General features: G+C 35.8%; 1 protein-coding gene across 1 annotated transcript; it reads right to left on the reverse strand.

Moving 5' to 3' along the window:
• Positions 1-683: 683 nt before the first annotated feature.
• On the reverse strand, positions 684-18,712 carry LOC109104243 (TLC domain-containing protein 2). The gene is made up of 4 exons (XM_019117605.2): positions 18,104-18,712; positions 17,687-17,769; positions 15,817-15,899; positions 684-3,174 (listed from the first exon to the last, which is right to left on the reverse strand). The coding sequence occupies exons 1-4, from the start codon at positions 18,280-18,282 to the stop codon at positions 2,785-2,787; spliced, it is 735 nt and encodes a 244-aa protein (XP_018973150.2). The 5' UTR covers positions 18,283-18,712; the 3' UTR covers positions 684-2,784.
• Positions 18,713-20,660: the final 1,948 nt, after the last annotated feature.

Genomic DNA, 20,660 nt, shown 5'->3' on the forward strand with positions numbered 1-20,660 from the left:
AGTGACAGCTTTTGTACCTTTATTTCTGAGAGTGTAGGTAGGAACACAAGGTCATGTTGGTGATGACAAAACAACAAATTTACATATCGTCGGTGTCGGACAGAAACCTAAACCTGTCCAAATGCACTACCATTTTCAGGAAATGTAAAAACACTTAAAATAAATAATAAAAATTAAACACGACGTCATAAGAGTTTGTATTGGATTTATTTATAATCAGACACTATATGTGCCATTATAATATTAACATTTTATGAAAATCAAGTTAAGGTGGAGTAACGAGGTTTTTGACCAGCGAATGAAGGCAAGATGTGTTTTGGTCATAATTTGAACGGCCCTATTTGTAAAAACCACAAACAGACTTAAAGATGACCAATAGCATTGATTTAAAATAATAATAACAAAATATACTAGAAATAGAAAGCTTTGATAATTTTCCATGGCGCACCGGTTGGGAACACTGCTTTTGAGCAAACCTAAATATAGACTAAATTGGCCGCCAATTTTTGTCTAAAACATATTACATGATCTAAAAAAAATAAGACTTAACAGTAAACAACAAAAAATAAAACAAGTGTAACTACATAAAAGTTAATGTTATATAAATCATAAAGGATTATCAAATTCTGTTATTATTCTATACAAGGTATCTTCCCAACTTCTCAAAACAATAACCTCAAATAAAGTGTTAATAACATTTTATTTCAAGATTAACAATATAAAGGTCATATACAAATAACTTTGATATTAATTACAAAACAATAATTCATCCAAACAAAAATAAAAGTATGCTATAAACATTTTAGATACAATTGTTAAAAACTTAAAATGATTAGTCTAGCTAAAACAGCAAGGGTAAAAAATAAAGTGTGCTCTCCTGGTCGTGGGCACAAATCTTTTTCCAGCTGTGATTTTTATTTTATTTTTTTAAATTATGGCTTTGGAAAACACTGCAACACTATGCTCAGAAAAATCAGATCCACAATACAACACTTGCTAATCTTTCACCAAACACAGTACAGAATTGCACTCTCAGGTGAAGGACAACCGCATTGCTAAAATGATCTTTAAAAAAATTAAGTCACATTGGTTTTCTCTTAAAAACTAAAATGTATACCTTATATACAAGCACAAAGTCTCAATATGAAGCTGCCAAAATACCTCAAAAATTTTACCATTTCAGTGCACATTTATTTTTCTATTTCTTGCTTGCTAAAAGGTCTTTTAAAAATGTCATTTTTTTTTAACAATTTTTTTTTACTTATTTATCCCTCCTTCAAACAGTTAAAATAAGGCAGAAGTACACCAGATTAAAACGCAATTAAAGATTATGAATAAACTTTGGTGCTTTTAAAAAATTGTTTTGTGGCACAAGTCGGTGATGCTACATGCAGACAGACAGGCCACTACTGCCCAAACAAATTAGAATCAGAATTCAGTCTACAGTCTCAATGCCACTGAGTATAAGGCAGCTAAACAAATAAATGCCTTGACTTTAGTACATCTGACCAGGACCATTCTTTATCACCAACAAAATCACAACACAATTCTTCACAGACAGACAGTGTTCCATCATTCATTTTGTTCTTAACAGTTACTTTTTTTTGCAGTTTGCTTCCAACCATTACAATCAATGACAAAGTACAAATAAATTACAAATATTCAAAATTAAACAAAAAGAAACAAATTACAAAGCTTTATTTTAAAAAAAATTTAAGCACATTTAAATCAAAATTAGTTCTGCTTTAATCATCGCTTCTCTTTTGATGAAGTAATAGCATAATCTAACATGAGGTCACTGTTGTGTACGTGTGTAGCGCCACCTACAGGCATGATTTGTGCAACGACAATCCTGTTAGATCTCAAACCTCACATGTATTGTTCAGTTGTAATGACATGTAAAGAGCAGGAGTGTTTCGATGGTTGTGAAGACTCCAGCATCGAGATTCGGATTCTCCACTTAAAGGGTAACAGATCAACTGAGAATAGTGGTATTCATCCACAGGGTAAAACTACAGTCATGTTTAGCAAATAAAATCATACCCAAACCTTGTGGAATACAGTACTTCCTGTCCATGGTCACTTCATTAATTATTACTAGTCAGTACAGAGAATTTAAACTTAAAACAAGCTGTAATGGAATTCCATCAGTGATGATGTTGGAACTTGACAGCCCCAGTTGCAATTCACTTTCATTAATTTGTATGAAAAAGAGCAGCGAGAACAAAATGTCTCCAGTTGTGTTCCACAGAAGAAAGAACTTTTTCATTTGCGTGAACGGTCCATTTAAAAACTGTAATTACAGAATTAGGATGATACTGCTACAAGTTTATGAGGTAGCAGCTGTAAGTGTTAATGAGGCTAGAAAACATCTTTAGCTTAATTTTAATAAATAAACCAAACTCTCAAATCTCAGCATAAGCATATGATTAGATAAAACTAAGCAGATCAAGTTCATTTGAACTTATTACATAATAACATAAGTTTTGAGTCATTGGATATATCATAAATGTGTATTTAAGCATCAGGTTGCATGTATAAATATATGTCATCCATTTCAGACATCTGTAAACCTGTGACAACAGCCATCATAAAAATCTTGGCACAGCTTGAGGTCGACATGAGATTAAGTAAAAGTGACTAAAACTTCGGTTTAGCTGACAATCAGGTGTTGCAGGAATGAAGTCAGCTTGTTGAAAAGGACGTTTTCCGCAAAGTGTGGGAATGGTGATGATGAGAGCGGATTTGGTTGGAGCTGAAACTGGAGTGAGAGGAGTTCTTTTCCTACATTTCTTTTTCCTTCTCTTTTCTCACCTCCTTCTCACGGCTAGACTTCATGAAGTCACTTCTCATCAGACGGTAAAACAGCACAATGTTCATGGCAGTCATGATGGCCAGACCCACGCTGCCGACGGTGTAGCTGACCAAGGGGATGAGGTCACGATTCAGCACCAGCCAGCGGGTCATCCAGGCCAGAGTGTTGATACGAAACACTACGTAGGTGCCCAGGTTTATCATGCTGTTAACACGGTACAATGTACCTTTGGCCAAGCTGGCCATGCGGAGCACTTGCCTCATGTGTAGAAATATTGAATTGATCTCCACCAACAGAGCCACCACTGCAAAACCCACATACCTATAGGTCAACACCGAGATCCCGAAACAGGTGATCACCTGCAAACAAAAGAAATTGAGATGCTTTATTAATAGCAATGCACGAAAAATTTGCCAAGGAAAACGTTAAAGTAATAGTTCACCCCAAAATGAACATTTTTCACTGGAGACATCAATATTATGTTGATGAATATTATGATTTAAAGTAAAAACATCTTTATGAACTTATCACAAACATGCAGCTTTTCACTACACAAGATGTTAACTGAATTGCTTGTGGATTATTGTGGCGTTTTTATCAGCTGTTTGGACTGACGGCACCCATTCACTGAGAAAGTGATGGAATGCTATTTTCTCCAAATCTGTTCTGATGAAGAAACAAACTCATCTACGTTTTGTGAAAACATTTTCATCAAATTTTCTTGTTTGGGTGAACTATTCCTTTAAGACAACTGTGCCATTTTCAGCTTTCAGCCAAAGGGCAAATCAGGCAGAAAGAAAAGTGGACAGAAACAGTTACTTTGGCATTCAACAACAGAAGAGTGTGAACTGATCCAGGTTTAATTGGCTCCAATGATGCACTGACAGGAAAGAGGTTGTGAATATTCAGTGCAACAGTCGGAAAAGCTTCTGTTACTCAAGAGCATGCCACATTATTTACCTGAAGCAAAAGAAAATAAGTTTGCATTTATATCTTCTTAAGCACTTTTGTAGGGTACACATGTGCTAATATTAGCCAAAAGCCAGTTTGGGCCAGGTTTATTTTGAGATCATTGTTAGTACTCTGTTTTCTCTACACAACAACACATGCATACTTGTGCTGTTTTCACATCTATACAATATTTTTAAACATATTAAATATATAAATATAAATAATGCATTATGTTTAAAACATATTTTAAACATTTGATATTCTTTAAATTTCTTTAAAACTCAATTTTCCAATTCCATTTGTTTCCAGAATTTTTGGTTGCATTTCCACAGGTGCTCATGAATTTCAAGTTCACTACATATATTACATTATGTATCCAACTTATTACAAATATTACCTCCAGAAACCATTTTTCATTGTAATAGGATTTTTTAAAGCATTTTTAAAGACGTTGTTTGACATTTTCATTCATCTATAGGAAGTCATTAAGTTTAAATAGGCCAGTTAAATCACACACAGACTAATGTGCTTAACTTCAGCAGCAACTCTTTCGTCTTCTCAACACTAATCTTCTGTGAGGCAAAGAAAACAAATGAGCTTGTGTTCTGTATCATCTGACAACAGCAGGGAGAGGCTGAGGACAGGAATACAAAGTCTCTGTTGATCAATCCTAAACGCAACATGACAACAACCAAAGCCATCACCATGAGTGACACTAATCCAGCTGGAGTTCTACAGTTCAAACAAACCCTAGTAACGGCTTTGGTCAATACTACTACCAACAGAGCACAGTCGTGATTGCAACCTTGATTCTGGAAGTATTTTTACCTTGAATTGTCTCAATAAGCATTTATAATAATCATCAATAAAGAGTCCTGTACCAAACCAACAAGCTCTGAGAATAACCAGAAAAAAAAAAAATATTGATTTAAAGCACAGAAGTATGTGAACATTGTGACTGACTTTGTATGTGACATCTCTAAAAAAAAAAAAAAAAAAATAAAAATAAAAAATTAACTTAAAAAAAAAAAAAATAACTCAAACTAAACTTTTTTTAAATCTTCCACTAGGTGGCAGTATATGCCTAACATTACAAAAACACTGTGACAAGTGAATAAATTAATCTGAACTAGTAAGTAATCAAAAGCTCCTTCTTGCACTTATTAATGCAAAACTTATATTGAGCATTTAGATTTCAATCCATTATAATCCATTTTCCTCTTGGTATGTCATTAATCGCTAACCAAAAGGCAGTCAAATATAAAAAAAATCAAAAGTATTTACTAACCATGAGAAACATAGAGTAAGAAGTATTACAATTCTGAACTTCTGTAATTTATACAGTATTATTGAAGTTTATGAAACGTGTACATTGGCATAACCTCTATCATAACCATATTAACACCTTTTGTAACAGGACATAAATTCACTGGTTGCCCAGATGAGTCTGCAGTGCAACCCTGTTCACATGACACCCGGCTGGTGCTTGTGATGAGGAATGTCACAGCAGTAAGGCCAGTGCCTCTCTCAGAAGGCATGAAGCAGGCAAGTAATGTATAATGGCTTTTAATAGCTTAAAATCCAAACATACTTCTAGCAATATATGGCATGTAAGATCAATTCATAAAGCAAAGCAAAAGCTGACCATCCATCCAGCTATGTGGACTGTAAACACATCAGAGTTTGCTTTACAGTGTCTAAAAGAGGTCTACAGTCAGACCACAGGCTAGAAACAGTTACAGCTGAAACATATTTCTAAGTTTATAAACAACAATAATAAAACAGACTGTTGGTTTAGCATGAACGTTAGCTCGGTAAACACGATTTTTGTCTATAAATGTTTCTCTGACTGCAGTGAAGGGCTCTTTTTAATATAAAGACGCATGATTACTAAATAAGATTTGTGTCCTCAGTCTCATGACTGAGAGGATGTTGACCTTTGGCTAACACTTTGCCTTTGCTTGGTGCGGTCAGCATCTTCACTTTCACAACGCTTAGGCTTAATAAAACTTTGAACATCACAAACAAACCGGTTATCTTTAGGAGACCCGATCTCTCCATAAGGTGACAAGAACACCATATGGAAGTGATCACAGCCTGATGAGACTAAATGGATGAATATATTTCATATTACTAAAGAAAGTGAAATGCCTGTTGTAAATGAGGTCAACAGGTGTTTCATAAGTCAGAGACATCAAAAACAAACACTCAATCTTGTACCATTTGTAGTATTTGAATGGCAGTAATAAAGAGATAAAACACTCTTTAACTTCCTTCTCGGCCTTAAAAAGTAAATAATCATTGACAGAAAAAGAGCAAAGTCTTCGTGTCATATACATCACATAACATGTTGTTTTATGTGAACAGATCCGTCCCTGCAGCTCGCAGCGGCATGGTTAGGGTCCAATTCTCAGAGAACACACATACTGATTAAATTTTTATTGTAGCTGTATAGTACGCTTCTATCCAGTAAGGGTGTTTTAAATTGATGTGACAGATTTAAATTGAAAGTGACAGTAAAGATTCATAATGCTTTAAAATTTAAATAAATGCTGTCCGTTTAAAATTTCTCTTCATCAAAGCAGCCTTGCAGAGCATAAGTGATATTATAACCATAGTGCATATAATGACTTTGAACCGTTACAAGATGCTTGAATGATTGTGCTAAGAAAATTAACCAATTCTAGGTAGCACAAAATACTTTTAAAATTAAGATCAAACTCAACTCACAACTTCTTATAAAGCTGCAAATAAATGACCTCACAAAAAAACAATCCACTTCAACGTAATGCTGCAGACACCAACAGAACAAATCAGCGTGAATATGAATTAGCAAGATTATTCTCATAATCCATCTGCAGTCATGCTGAAACAATCTTATTCACTCACACACACAAAGCCCTAAAGCTGCTAAGCCAAAACGTGGGAGCAATAAAAAAAATTAAAAAAAGCAAAGGCAGATCACACCTAAATTTTTTTGTTGTTTACATCCAAAACAATGCTCTTATTTTCAATACAATTATGCATAAAAAGTACTAATGATCACATTAGCACATGCTAGCCGGTTTGCTCCCCTGTTGTAAACCAGTCCAGGCTCAAACCAGTTAACCTGGTTACAGGTGAAACTCATTCAGAAGGATTTGCCAGCAGGCCCATTTGAGCAGCTTGTGAGGAATACTGAAGCTCAGTGAGAAATAGAGCGCAGATGCCAATGGCTTTAGGCCACATGAGGTGATGAGAGAAGAGACTAACAGAGCGGACACATGCTTTGTTGAAGATAAACATGAACACACACACACACACACACACACACACACACACACACACACACACACACACACGTGAAAGCATTCAAAGGATAGTTTACCAAAACATTTTAATTCTGTAATTTTTAAGTCAATGAATGGTAAGATGATTTAATTAAAAAAAAAAAAAACATAAAAGAGGCCATCCAAATTGTGCACTATTTACATTACTTATAAAAGGTTTTGTGTTGAAAGATATTCAGCAAGAATTGTACTGATTACAAGTAATAGTAAATACATTTATAATATTAACCTAAACCTATAATAACCAAAATAATGACTAACCTAACAACCTAAATTTGTCTGTTCCTCACACAAAGCGATCATATAAATGGTGAGAAAGCAGCAGAACTGTCGTTTTTGAGTGCACTGTGCCTTTAAGTGTTTTTTAATATAAACAAATAGAGTGCAGCGGGTCTGTAAAGCACATCCTCCAGATTCCAATCCCAGTATAAGAACAGACACAAACACAGAAAGCAGATCCACCCATTTACAGACATCTGAGACCGAGGAGGGGCCAGAGGGTGTGTGGGAGAGTGAAACTGGGCTGGGACATGAAGCTGAAGGTGGAGTGGGTGTGTGGAAATATAATCATATGAAATAATGGTCTTGAGAGAGGTGAACTCAACGGGTGTGGCACAGTTTGACAGGAAAAAAAATGATGTATGAATACGTAAGTGTGTGTTTATGAGTCCAACATTCTCATGAATCATTGATGATTTTAAGATGGGTGAGATGAGGGTTGAGCTGGGACAATCTTGAAGGGTTTTCGCAACGAATTTGTCATCGATTAAGCAACATCATGAATATTACAATGATTTTAATGTACTTTTTATTTACCCATTAAGTTTCCTAACAAAGGTTGTCATAAGACTAGTTTCACAATTCTGCTTTGTCCCATTACTATGAGATCATTAATTGAAACAGATGTCTTTCCAGATGAACTCAGATTCAGTTGCATCATTTTTAAAATGCCCCCATGTGAGATATTTTACTTACCGAATTAAACATTTTCAGTTGCAATGGTTAAAATGGCTTTTGGTCAAATTAATTTTTTGTTTACAAGTTGAAATATTGAGATATAAATTGAACATGACCAAAAATGAGATACAGTATATATTTTTCTAAGCTATATCGTCCAGCCCTACTTCTGGATATTCCAATATCAGTTTGAAAAACAAAAAACCTTATGTAACATTTTTTCCCCCTCCCCGACAAAATGAGCAACAATTCTACACTACCTACTGGAAATAGGTCGGTTTAATCTTCACAATCTAAAATGCCAAGTAAAAGCACTATGAATGAAAACGGGTCAATAAATTGTTTTAATTAATTTCTTAAAATAGATACTGAAAATGCAAATGGCTAATTGCAATGGAAATATAAACTATTAAGTGTAGGAGATACTGACACTCTTATCCCCTTCCCCCTTGTAAATGATAAGGATGAGCTTTGTGGAGCTGTTTACTCAGTCATAGTCAGGACAAAGTACACAACCTCACCCTGACAAGACAGTTTAAACATGACAAGACCCTGAGGAAGGCAGGGTTGGGTCAGTAAAACCCCATAAAACCCTGGTCAAAGAATAACAGGACCCAAAAAATAAACAGAAACATAACTGTTTAAACCTTTGGGATTGTACGAAAGGTTATAAAAAAAAAAAACTGAAAAAAAAAGCATTTATTTGATCGTAAAAACTTAAATATTATGAAATATGAAATATTTATTTTAAAGTGTCATTTTTTTCCTGTTATGGTAAAGCTGAATTTTCAGCATCATTACTCCAGTCTTCGGTGTTACATGATCCTTCAGAAATCATTCTAATATGCTGCTTAAGAAACATTTCTTATTATTATCAGTGTTGAAAAAAGCTGTACTGCTTAATATTTTATTTGGAAATCACAATACATTTTTTCAAGATTCTTCAATTGACAGAAAGCTTAAAAGTATTTGAATTAATACAGAAATCTTGTGCTAGTAACATTATAAATGTGACTTTTGATCATTTTAATGCGGACAATTTAAACCAAGAGCTCACCAGTGCCGACAGCCCACAGTTGAGGGAGAAGCCAAGATGTAGATGGCGTGGCTGCCGACATCTGGGGGCCGACGCATGGAGACGAGGCCAATGGATCCATAGGCACAGATGGAGAGCCAATGGGATCGAACGAAGTCGCTATCCCTGGAGACCCAGGCGATGCCACATTGGAGGCGGAGCCAGAGCACCCGAGGGCTGAGGCAGAGCCGATGTGACAGAGGACAGAGGTGATACTGAAGTGAAGGAGGAACCCACTGCAGCCGTAGGGGTGGAGGGATGGAGCTCAGCAGACGGCACACAAGTCCGTGGTGGGAGCAGAGTGAAGACTCACCAAGGGGGAGAGCCAGTCCTCATTCTCCACATTCACTACCTCCTTGTCTGCTGATGTCGCAATCTCACAACCCTGGTCAGACTCACGATGGAGCTCCACTTTTCGGGGCGAGGGTCAGCTCTGTCCTCTTCTCCTCGGGCTCTGATGCATGGCGGCCAGCTGTAGCTCTTCATCTGCAGGGGCCTCACGCGAATTATCCGTGGTGGAACGGACTCTGGGTCTATCTGTGTCCTGGATCGGTGAAGGACACTCTCCAGACACCGGATGATGGCTTTGTTCCAGTCTAGTCTGCGAGGTCAACAGAGTGATGGTAAGTCACCCCGATCCAGAACTGAGACTTCAGGGTCTCATTGCCGCAAGGGCAGGTGACAGACGAGATGAGAGAAACTTTCCGTAAAAGTGAGAAAATCATGGCTCAGCAGTGAATTTCACGGCGGAGTCCATTTTAGGTCTGGTCATCTGTCATGGATTGTTGCGAGGAAGACAGAAGATGAAGAGTAATGTTCCAACACAAAGTTGAATGAAAATAATCCAAATAATAGGTACAAAGGCAGGGCAACACACAATAAACATAATGGTGACTGGACAGTGAGTGACTGAGAAGGAACAACTTAACAGATTTTATTAGTATTTTTACTGTACAGTTTGGGGGGGGATTTATGGTAGTTTTTTTTTTGTATTTATTTGAATAAATAAAATAAATATATTCATACAAAAAAAAAAAAAAAATTTAAAAAAAATTTCATTTTATTTAGGGAAGGCAGAAGGGGTGGTTCACCCAGGGCACCATACAAGCTAGAACTTTAATTGACTGAAATGGTCACACAAAAGATCAAACTATATTTAAGCACAACAGCGTTTCACCCCCCCTCCCACTGACGAACAAAACCAGCATTCATCATAGAGGAGTGATAGTGGGTTTTTTGATAGTGGATGATTAAAATGTCTCAAGAAATATCTTAGTATCGTGCTACAGCACACATTCTATCAGCTGCAGCTCTGGCACTGCCGTCTCAATATACTGTACAACACGGCATACATTCACATCAAATGTTAACTCAGCGGTATAGTTACACTCACGGGACGCTGCACTTATTCGCAATCACATAAGTAAATTATTTGCATGTGCTTTATAGCCTTGCCGGTTAAACGTTTTATTTGCTTGCGCTTTTTCTGACAAATTCTGATTAATACTGACAAAAACACAAGGCTTAAATATAAACACAGATGGTCATGTACAAATTAGACATGAAGTAAACAATTTGAGAGAAAATGGATGCATGCCTATATATTAGATGCATGCAGCTCTTAAAGTATAACATGCTAAACATGCTGCCGCTTGTCATTAAAGGGAATATTTTGAAGAATGTGAGTAATCAAACAGTTGCTGGTCCACACTGACCGAGACAGTAGGAAAATAAAATACTATGGAAGTCACTGTTTGGTTACCTCCATTCTTCAAAATAACTTTTATGTTTAACAGAAGAAAGAAACTCAACCATCCCTAAAACAACAATAGAAAAAAAAAAAAAATAAAAAAAAAAATAAATCAATCACTCAAACACTGTCCTTGAACTTAATAAAGAAATTAAAAACAAACAAACAAAAAAAAAAAATCACTCACTGGCCTTGACTGAAGAACTGTAATACAGTTGCTTTAATTATAATCAATGTATAATTTATACAGTGAAGTGAATAAAGTGTTTAATTTTTATTTTTGTTCATTAATTTATTAAATGTTTCTCCTAAATACACCAACTGTACCTGAAAAACAAAGTACTGTTTGTTTTATTTGTGTATTATGTGTTTTTGTAATGTGTATCATTGTTCTTATTTTTTAATAAAGATAAAAAGGACAAAGAATTTTCTCTTTGCCCACTTTGGCCTAAATGTCTGCCATTCTTTTTTATTTTATATTTTGCTTCCTTACAAGGCTTTGTTTTTAAAATAGGAAAATTAGTTTGGCTAACATAACAAAGAATTGTGATAAAATTGTGAATTTCCTGAAAAAAATCTTGATATATTTTTGTCATATCGCTGACCCCTAATTCCTCATTTGGGAGCCATGCTTAGCATCATGCATACACACATGCACAACTGTTTCCATGGCAACTGGACATGTGCTATGGCAATGCTCCAGATCCACTTTGAGGTACTCAGACTCAAGGCATTGAAACGCTCTGAATCAAACAAGTCTGTGTGCCTTCAGCCCTTAATCTCAGTGTTACACACTGAACCTGCCTCAACTAAGTATTTCTAGGTTGGCAGCATTCTTTTGTTTGCTATCGTCACTCACATCACAGTGAAATTCACCTACATTTTCAACTACACTGGAAAAATAAACAAATCAGATGAAGCTACTTCATACTTCAAGGAAGTTCCATTCAAAAAAATAAACAGGAAGTTCTCAGAATATGAATGGCATGTCTATTTTTTTGGCTGCTGGGAAGACCGAGATCTTATTTAAAAGTGGGTTGTTTTTGCCCAGACAGCATGACATTCTAGAAGGTTTGTTGAAGTAAGTACAATTACAGGTCTCTCATGATATGGGGAGTCTTCATCAGAGAGAGACTGAGAGGCTTTTAGGTCGGGTTATAGAGGAAATTTCAAGGAGGTTTGCATTCAATGGAAACTCATCTATAAGAGACCTGGAGCATGAACATATGTGAACCAGATGCCTCTGCTTCTGTCTGGAAAATACTGAATGCATGCTGCAAGAGGAGGAGGGATCCAGCTACAAATACACTACAGAGCTCTGGAGCCAAAAGTGGTCCCCTCGCTCGTACACATTCTTTCCCTCTCATTCCTCCGCTGCCTCTTATTCTTTCCACTTCCCTTCCAACAGAATAAAGCTTGCTGTTAACCTTTGACCTACTGTAGATGTATGCATTCTCCATTATCATTTGCTCTATAGCTGATGCCAGAAGTTTTATCGTTTCAGACGTCAAAGATGTCGGTCTTAATGTAGTAATGGTGGTGCTTTAAAAGTTACTAAAACATCAAAAAAGCAAAACTAGTTTGTTGAAACTTCCCTACTGTTTAGTTGCAATTATAACTGCATCGCCATCCAATAAGCTACATAAAAGTGTACAGGGACTTCTTACTACAATTGACTTGTTTACCACTTATGTTACTGACAGCTTTATCCACAGTACAGCAGCTTGACACAGCAGAGCTGGATTATCAGGTTCTACAGAAAATCCAGGGGGCTGTAACTGAGTTTCCTGGCATGGTACCACTCAACTGCATCATTTTAGCGATTGAGTAAAATCTGTCAGTGAGCAAATACAATCACTTCAGGCTTCTGTGTTTAGGTGGACGAATAATCACCCTTGCCAGACACTAGCCAAACCATCAGAATCCTCCATTGTTTTGTATTTTTCCACTGATTCCACATCAGCATGCATGGTATGAATGAGCACTAATACAAAAATGATCATCTCAGCGTCCTCTGAGACTTGAAGGCCTTAATTAGCAAACTCAATTGTGCTAAATGAATGGGGGATGAGAGACATTTGCTCTCTGAAGCACCATTTCTGAGAAACTGATTTAAAGGAGGGTTGTGGCAGTCCAAATGCCAAAAATGTTATTGGGTCAGTGTGATGTTTTCCACAGAACCACCTCTGGAAACTTCAGCATTCGCAAAAGTGACAGCCAAGCCGTACTACCCACAAACCAACCAAACCATTTTTAAGTTGTCACTTCTTACTATATTGGTATATCACAACACAACTGGGTTGATAGTGGGTCTCACATCAGTGTTTTTCCACTTCAACTGAATGACTATTTTTCAATACATGGACTTCCTCCTCACCTCAAATCAGACTCGATTTTATGTACACTACTTTTCAAAAGTTTGGAATCAGTAAGACTTTTTTTTGCCAAGTGTTTTTTTTTTCTTTTATACTGTATATTCAGTAAGATTGTTTTGAAAGAAATACTTTTATTCAGCAAGATACCTTACTTCATTGATCAAAAGATATTAATAACATTACAAATATTTTAAGCAGCACAACTGTTTAACACTGATAGTAGTAAATGTTTCTTGAGCATCAAATCAACGAATTAAATTGATTTCTGAATGATCATGTGACACTGAAGTCTGGAGTAATAGCTGATGAAAATTCCATTTTCACAATTCACAAGTTTTTTTTTGTGTTGTAATATTATACAATAGTACTGTTTTTGCTGTATTTTTGATCAAATAAAGATACCTTGGTGAGCACGAGCCTTCTTTCAAAACCATTTTTAAAAATCTTACAGATTCCAAACTTTTTAATGGTAGTGTGTATAATTAATGCATTAAATTTGAAGGTAAAACTACACATAGTCTGGACAGGGTGGGGCAAGACGCCCACACTGATCTTGATCACATGATTTAAAGCTCCAATGAGCTTTTAATTCTAACAAAGAAGGCTTTCCACAGACTCCACTTGCCTTTTCAAACATTTCACCTGTAGACATTTTGATTAGTTGGAAAATAAAAGATCATAATGGCATTTTTGGTGTGGCAAGACAGACGTTCAGTCCAACCTGATCCAGCAACAAAAAAGGTCTTCATTTGTTGACAGGCTGCATTCCATTCAAACTAAGCACATCAAAAACAACGCTTCTCTTATTATTACAGTTTGGCTCATGAACAGTGGGGAAGAACGGGATGGGGTGGAGATGAGGGCGTCTGACAGTTTCTCACAGTACCATTAAGAATCTTGCAGCATGTTCCCTCCAGCCACTTCACTGAATGAGATCTCAAGAAAAGAGGGAACAACAGCAACAACAAAACCACAGAATGAAGCTGGCTACTTTACCAAGCGGTGACGCCACAGAACCCCAAAAGAACCGAAGCTCAGAAAACCCGCTGAACTCAATGCAAGTGTTTGGACAGAGTCCTTCCTCGTCCATTGCAACACAGCAGGATACACTGGCTGTGATAATTAATGCAAATGATTTGTTCAAAAGGCCTCGCTAATGACTTGTTTATATTACGTATCTAATCTATTCAGACTCAGAACCTCTGTCGACTTTATCACGCCACCTTTTTCCAAAAATATATGTCTAACCACAAACATGGCAAAGACAAGGTGGTCAGACAGGTCGGACTATTTGAATACACTGAAGAGGTGCCCAATCAGGTCTGTGTAGTTTTATTAGATGGATGAGTAATACAGAAACCTCTTCTGGAATGATGTTACTGTTTACCATCAGAACCTCCTTCACAACTAGCCAGTGGCTTTCTTTTAATTCTTATCATTTGTTGTCCTATTATTTTATGATGTTATATTCATGAAAATTAAGCACTATTATCATCCAAATTCTCATATCTGTAAGGCAAAAGCAATGATATATTAATTTAATTTATAAAGGCACTTAGAAATGAAGGTAGTATTTGTTGAACCTTTTATTTATGATGATTAAAAATCTTCATAAATCAGTAAAAACCACTGTCTATTTATCGCAGTATTAGAATGTAATGAGAATCACTTTGATATTAAAGGGATACTCCACTCTAAAATGAAAATGTTGTCATTAATCGCTTACCCCCATGTCTTTCCAAACCCGTAAAAGCTATGTTCATCTTCAAAACACAATTTAAGATATTTTGGATGAAAACCGGAAGGCTTGAGACTGTCCCATAGACTGCCAAACAAATAACAGTGTCAAGGTCCAGAAAAGGTTTGAAAGTCGTCGTTGTCAGAATACTCCATCTGCCATCAGATGTGCAATCTGGGTTATATGAAGCGACACAAGGATGCGCTGTTTCTACATGTATTTAGCTTTGATTTGAAATAAAACAGCGCATCCTTGTGGCGCGGATGACACAGAAGAGCATACACAGCATACGGTGATACAGACAGACACAGAGGAGACTGCTGACAAAGGAATTATTGAATAAAGTTGTTATTTTTGTTTTCTTCGCTTAAAAGTGTTCCTGTCACTTCAAATAACCCAGATTGCACGTCTGATGGCAGATGGAGTATTCTGACAATGACTTTCATACCTTTTATGGACCTTCACATTGTTATTTATTTGGCAGTCTATGGGACAGTCTCAAGCCTCCAGGTTTTCATTCAAAATATCTTAAAATGTGTTCCGAAGATGAACGGAGCTTTTACGGGTTTGGAATGACATGGGGGTAAGTGATTATTGACAAAATTTTCATTTTGGGGTGGAGTATCCCTTTAATGGGAATGGGTAAAAAAATACAAATGAGAATTTGGAGGGAAATGTGCTTAATTGTCAGGAAATATCTTAATGGTCCTAAAAATAGGCTTTAAATTTGGGCAAATTTAATGATTTATCCATATAGCAGTGAAGTCAACGTGTTTCTCCAAAAATAAATAATAATTTGTATGTACCATCCTTTGTGTCTACTCACCACAACATGGTGGAACAGGAGCTCCCATGAATGACTGATCTTCTGGTTGATAACCATATCAAAGAAGTCATATATAAAGTAACCTGAAACACAAAAATGCATATTTACACTATATTTGTCAAACAATGGACATGGATCATTCAACAGGTTTTTCAAGCAACAGATCCCATGACTACAATTGTGTTGGTAACCAAGATGTCATTTCCAGAGAGCTATTTATATCCATCTCCAAATATGAGGGTCTCCATGGAGACTGCATTTTAGAGCAGATCAACAGCAAATGAAGCTCAATATAGGAGACCTCATTAATATAAATGTACTGCTTAGCATTTTCATTATACACACCCGTTTCCCAATTCCATTTGTTTAGGTCTCATTAAACTGATAGCAGTTTTTATTTTCTAAAACAAGCCTTAACATCTCAAAATGAAAAGATACTTTGCTGAAAAAAAGAAAATACTCATTAAAAAAAAAAATGTTTCCTTTAAGATAAATGCATCACCTCAGTCCTTCATGTTTTGTCTATTGAGGAACATTAGAAACAAATTTACCTTTCAAGCAAGAACAATTTTAAGAGATGCTGTGTTATAGATTGGTGGATGTACGTGTCAAACCCATGTGCCTTGCAGTTAACTTTTTATGGGCATATATTTTGCATAGGTAACATTTTCAGTAAAAAAAAATGCTATAAATTGTAAAAGTATAAAAATTAAAAGTAAAGGCCAATTCACAAAGAGTCATGTGACTTGGGGGTAGCACACGTGCATGTGACAGATCATAAAGCCAACCATTCATTCTGCAGCTACAGTTAACATTTCTGCCCAATGCATGTGAGTTTCCTCTAAGTATTCTAAATATCACTGGCATTTTGAAAGGGAATTATCTTCTTATTGGTTAAAATAAACATTGAAGTCAACTGCGCAACATTTAAGAGGGATGCTAAATGAAAGCAAAATACACAAATAACAGCTAATAATCCAAGAGGAACAACATGCAGCCGATTTCTATGATGCTGGATGTTTTGCAGTAAGTTTCATGTCACAGTCTTATTACTGCAATTCAAGAAAAATGTATTCCTTTAATGCAAATATATATAATTTCTATTATTTATTCATGGTAACATGATCCTTAACCTAAAACAGCCAGCCTTTTAAATATTTAAATAGTTTTTTTTTTTTTTGTGAAAAAGAGCATTATTTGTTGATAATTTGGGGAATGTTCACTCAAAAACTGAGGTGCATAAGCTCAGAACAATAAGGCCTGTAATTAATCAGTTCCAAAACGAAACACACAACTTGTGCTAACTGAAAGAAAACAAGTTGATAAAAAGATTGAATCCACCATTTGGTAATAATACAGCATAACGAGAACTTTATAAGCAATTTTTTTTTAAAGGCTGATCGTTTTTGAGTGGGAACACCACGACTAATAAGGTGGTACAAAAATAAAGTCCAAAAATAATAAAAATCTATCAGTAAGGTTTTTTTTGTTGTTGTTGTTTAGTTTATTTGTTTACAGGGACAATGCATATTAATAAACATAACTGTAAATGTGCCAGAATTAGCCAAAAAGGCTATTTTTCATCTGTAGTCCCTTGACAGAATGTTAAAAGGTCACCCTAAAACAAAGACAAAGCATCATTACACATATACACATCATATGAGAAAATTACAAAATACATAAATGCACAGTAAAAAATACAATACACCACTAAAATACAAAAACAAGGTCACCTGTAAAGTCTAACCCAGTCATCAAATGACTGAGTGGGCACTGTTACACATGACAGAGGAGTGCGTTTGTAACACATGGGCATCCCGCTCTCTGAATAACACTGTAAAACGCTTTTATAATACAGCTTTATACTCACCGATTGATACAGATACCAAGGCGTGAGAGAAAACGGAGTGTGTTTCTATCAAATCCTCAGCCATCTGGGGATGTATGCAAAAACTACAAACACAGACGTTTTATAATCAGGGAATGGCGTTTAAAATAAAAATGCACACTTGTAAAAAATGTTGGGTGTTTAGCACAAACCATAAACGTTCATATCTTCCAGTTACAATAACCACTGGGGTAAACGAGTGTCGTCTACGCGCAGCTTATCAATTACCATGTGTCTGTTAAACTACATCCGATAAACATAAAGAGGCAGCTGAGAAGATCCTACAGTCTGATAAAATTCTCAAGCATCTGATAAAGGCATCAAACAGACGGTGCATACAGGAACATATGGGTCTGTAATGTATTCCCTATGCACATGTGGGGGAATTCTGACACTCACCAAAGCACAGACCACACTCCAGTTAGGAGGCTGTGTACGAAAGACGTGGAGATGTTTTTCCATTTCCAAACGTTCCTCTGAGCTGTCTCGGGGATGGGAAGTTTGCCGATTCCATAGTTTACTAATTTGAAAAAGCCTACCGAAGAGCCAGTGGTCAAAATCACTGAATTCAACTCCATATTTTAAGCGCGCGCTTCTGTCTCGTTTGTCACTACCCGAATCTGTCGCGTGCGTCTAGACCTACCAGTTACGCGTTTTATCTGTTAATTTAATCAAAAATGACATCCCGGTTGATTGTATTCAATTCATTTTCACTTTCAGTAATCCAAACATATAATACTTTGTCGTCTCGGTTAGTAGAGTCCTTGTATAATTCAAAAATTGCTCGATTATTCTATCTTTGTTAATAAAAAACAAAGCTTTTAGTTTCAGTTCTCAGTTTGCTCGGTCCGATGTAAAGCTAAGAAGACAGTGACGGTGGCTCAATCACGAGTGGCAACAATTAAATAGTAGCTTATGTGTGCGTTACAAAATCCTGACGCTTGTGTAACTTTTTCGCTTTTTCAATAACCAAACAAGAGAATCCCCGCCCAATCATCGTGAGGCGCGGTTGAGCAAATGAACGTCTCGGGCGTGTGTTTCCGTCTATGTCCCGCCCCGTATGTAAAAGTTGAATTATGGGAGATGTAGTACTAGGCAGGGATTTCGTAACTTGCATTTTAAGAAAGAAAGCAAGAAAAAAAGAAAGAAGGTGTCTTCGGCTGACGCTTAAATTTTATTTTTGATGTGCTATTGAGCTTCTCCAGACTCTTCATTATTCCACTGGTCTAAAATGAAATAATTAGCCTATATTTACCAGTATTTTACATGACTTTTAATTGTTAGATTTTCAACACAATAATAATAATAATAATAATAATAATAAACACCAGTAAATTATTGTTCTTCATCTAATTAATCGTTGCAGAAGACATCGGGTTTGCAGCTCGTTCGTGTTACTCAACGTTCTGTGTCTGTCAATATTTAATTAACTAAACAATTTCAACAATGTTTAAAAATGTCTTTTCCACCAGAAAGTGGTTTGAGATGTGATGGATATGGAATTTCTTAATTCGTATGTGCATATGTGTTCACATTTGGAACAGTGGAAAAATGAAACAACCAATCTCACAAAAGTGTTTAAAATCTAAAAATCTCACTTTCTTCGTGGAAGATATCTACAACCCGTTGCACAATATATACAAAAAATGAAAAAGCAAATTCGAGCGACATCTCGTGGCTTTCTTTATGTAAGATATGTTGTAGCCGTTGCACAATATTCACTCAGACAGCCTATTAAAATATCACAATTTGAATACAGATTCAATAAGTTAAAGGGCTAGTTCACCCAAAAATTTAAATTATTTAATCATTTACTCACTCTCTAAACCTGTATGACTTTATTTCTTCTGTAGAACATAAAATAAAATATTTCTTATGTTGTTATTTATTTATTTATTTATTTATTTATGCAAGTTATAATGGAAGTCCATGGTAATCAAAACTATTTGGTTACCAACCTTCTTAAAAATATCTGATTTTGTGTTCTGTATGGTTTGGAATAACATGAGTCATACATCACAGAAATATTGTATAATATTATTCAGCTTATTTTACTAGACATTTATTCACTGAAAGAGTCCTTAATGATTATTATTAACAAATTGGCTAGTACTTCTACTACTACTAATGAATGCTACGCGTATTTTATTTAAAAAAATTTTTTACATTGTAATACCCCTTACAATGGACACCTAACTATTATGAATTTTAAATTTGATCTTGGGAAAAGGGAAGATAGGCTACCCCCCCCCCCCCTTTCTCTCTTAATAGCATAATAACACACATATTGTCTATAATGCACACCAAAAATAGAAATGGAAGCAAAAACACTGGAAACAAGGCAATGTGATGACATCATGGAGAAGGTGTGGTAGAGTCGGATTTGCAGGATCGACAGTAAGTATTTTTGTTTTGCCAAAAAAAGAAGAAGAACTAAACACTTATATTAATTACTTGATTTAATTAATTAAATAAAATAAATAATACTGTTTGTTTATTTAATCTGGCACCACAGAATAAAATAGGTTGTGGTGGACCAGAATAAAATCATGTAAAAAATGGAGAATTTACTGCTGTGGGTGATCTGTGCACTCATTGTGGTGCACCACTTATCAAAGGTAGAGTATAGTCTTATAATCACTCAATAGACTTATAGTCAGACGCAAACAGTACAATAAATAACCCTGCCTAATAAAAAATAACCTACTTAGCACTGTAAATATGTTTTGTTTCTTCAATTCATCACACTTTCCTTCACCTTTGTCATTCTTATGAACTATCTGGTTACATTGCCTTTATTTTTTTCAAGTCTACAGTGGCATTGTGTTTCTAACGATCATAAAAGCAGTCCTGTGCTTGTGCATTGCTTGCATTGCTCCAAAATCTGGAGATACTGAAGAATTTCCTGAACTGGATTGTGTGCCTAAATACAAAGTATGATTAAATGCCACAGGAT

This window comes from Cyprinus carpio, chromosome A15 (genome assembly GCF_018340385.1).
Source record: "Cyprinus carpio isolate SPL01 chromosome A15, ASM1834038v1, whole genome shotgun sequence".
Lineage (NCBI taxonomy): Eukaryota > Metazoa > Chordata > Actinopteri > Cypriniformes > Cyprinidae > Cyprinus > Cyprinus carpio.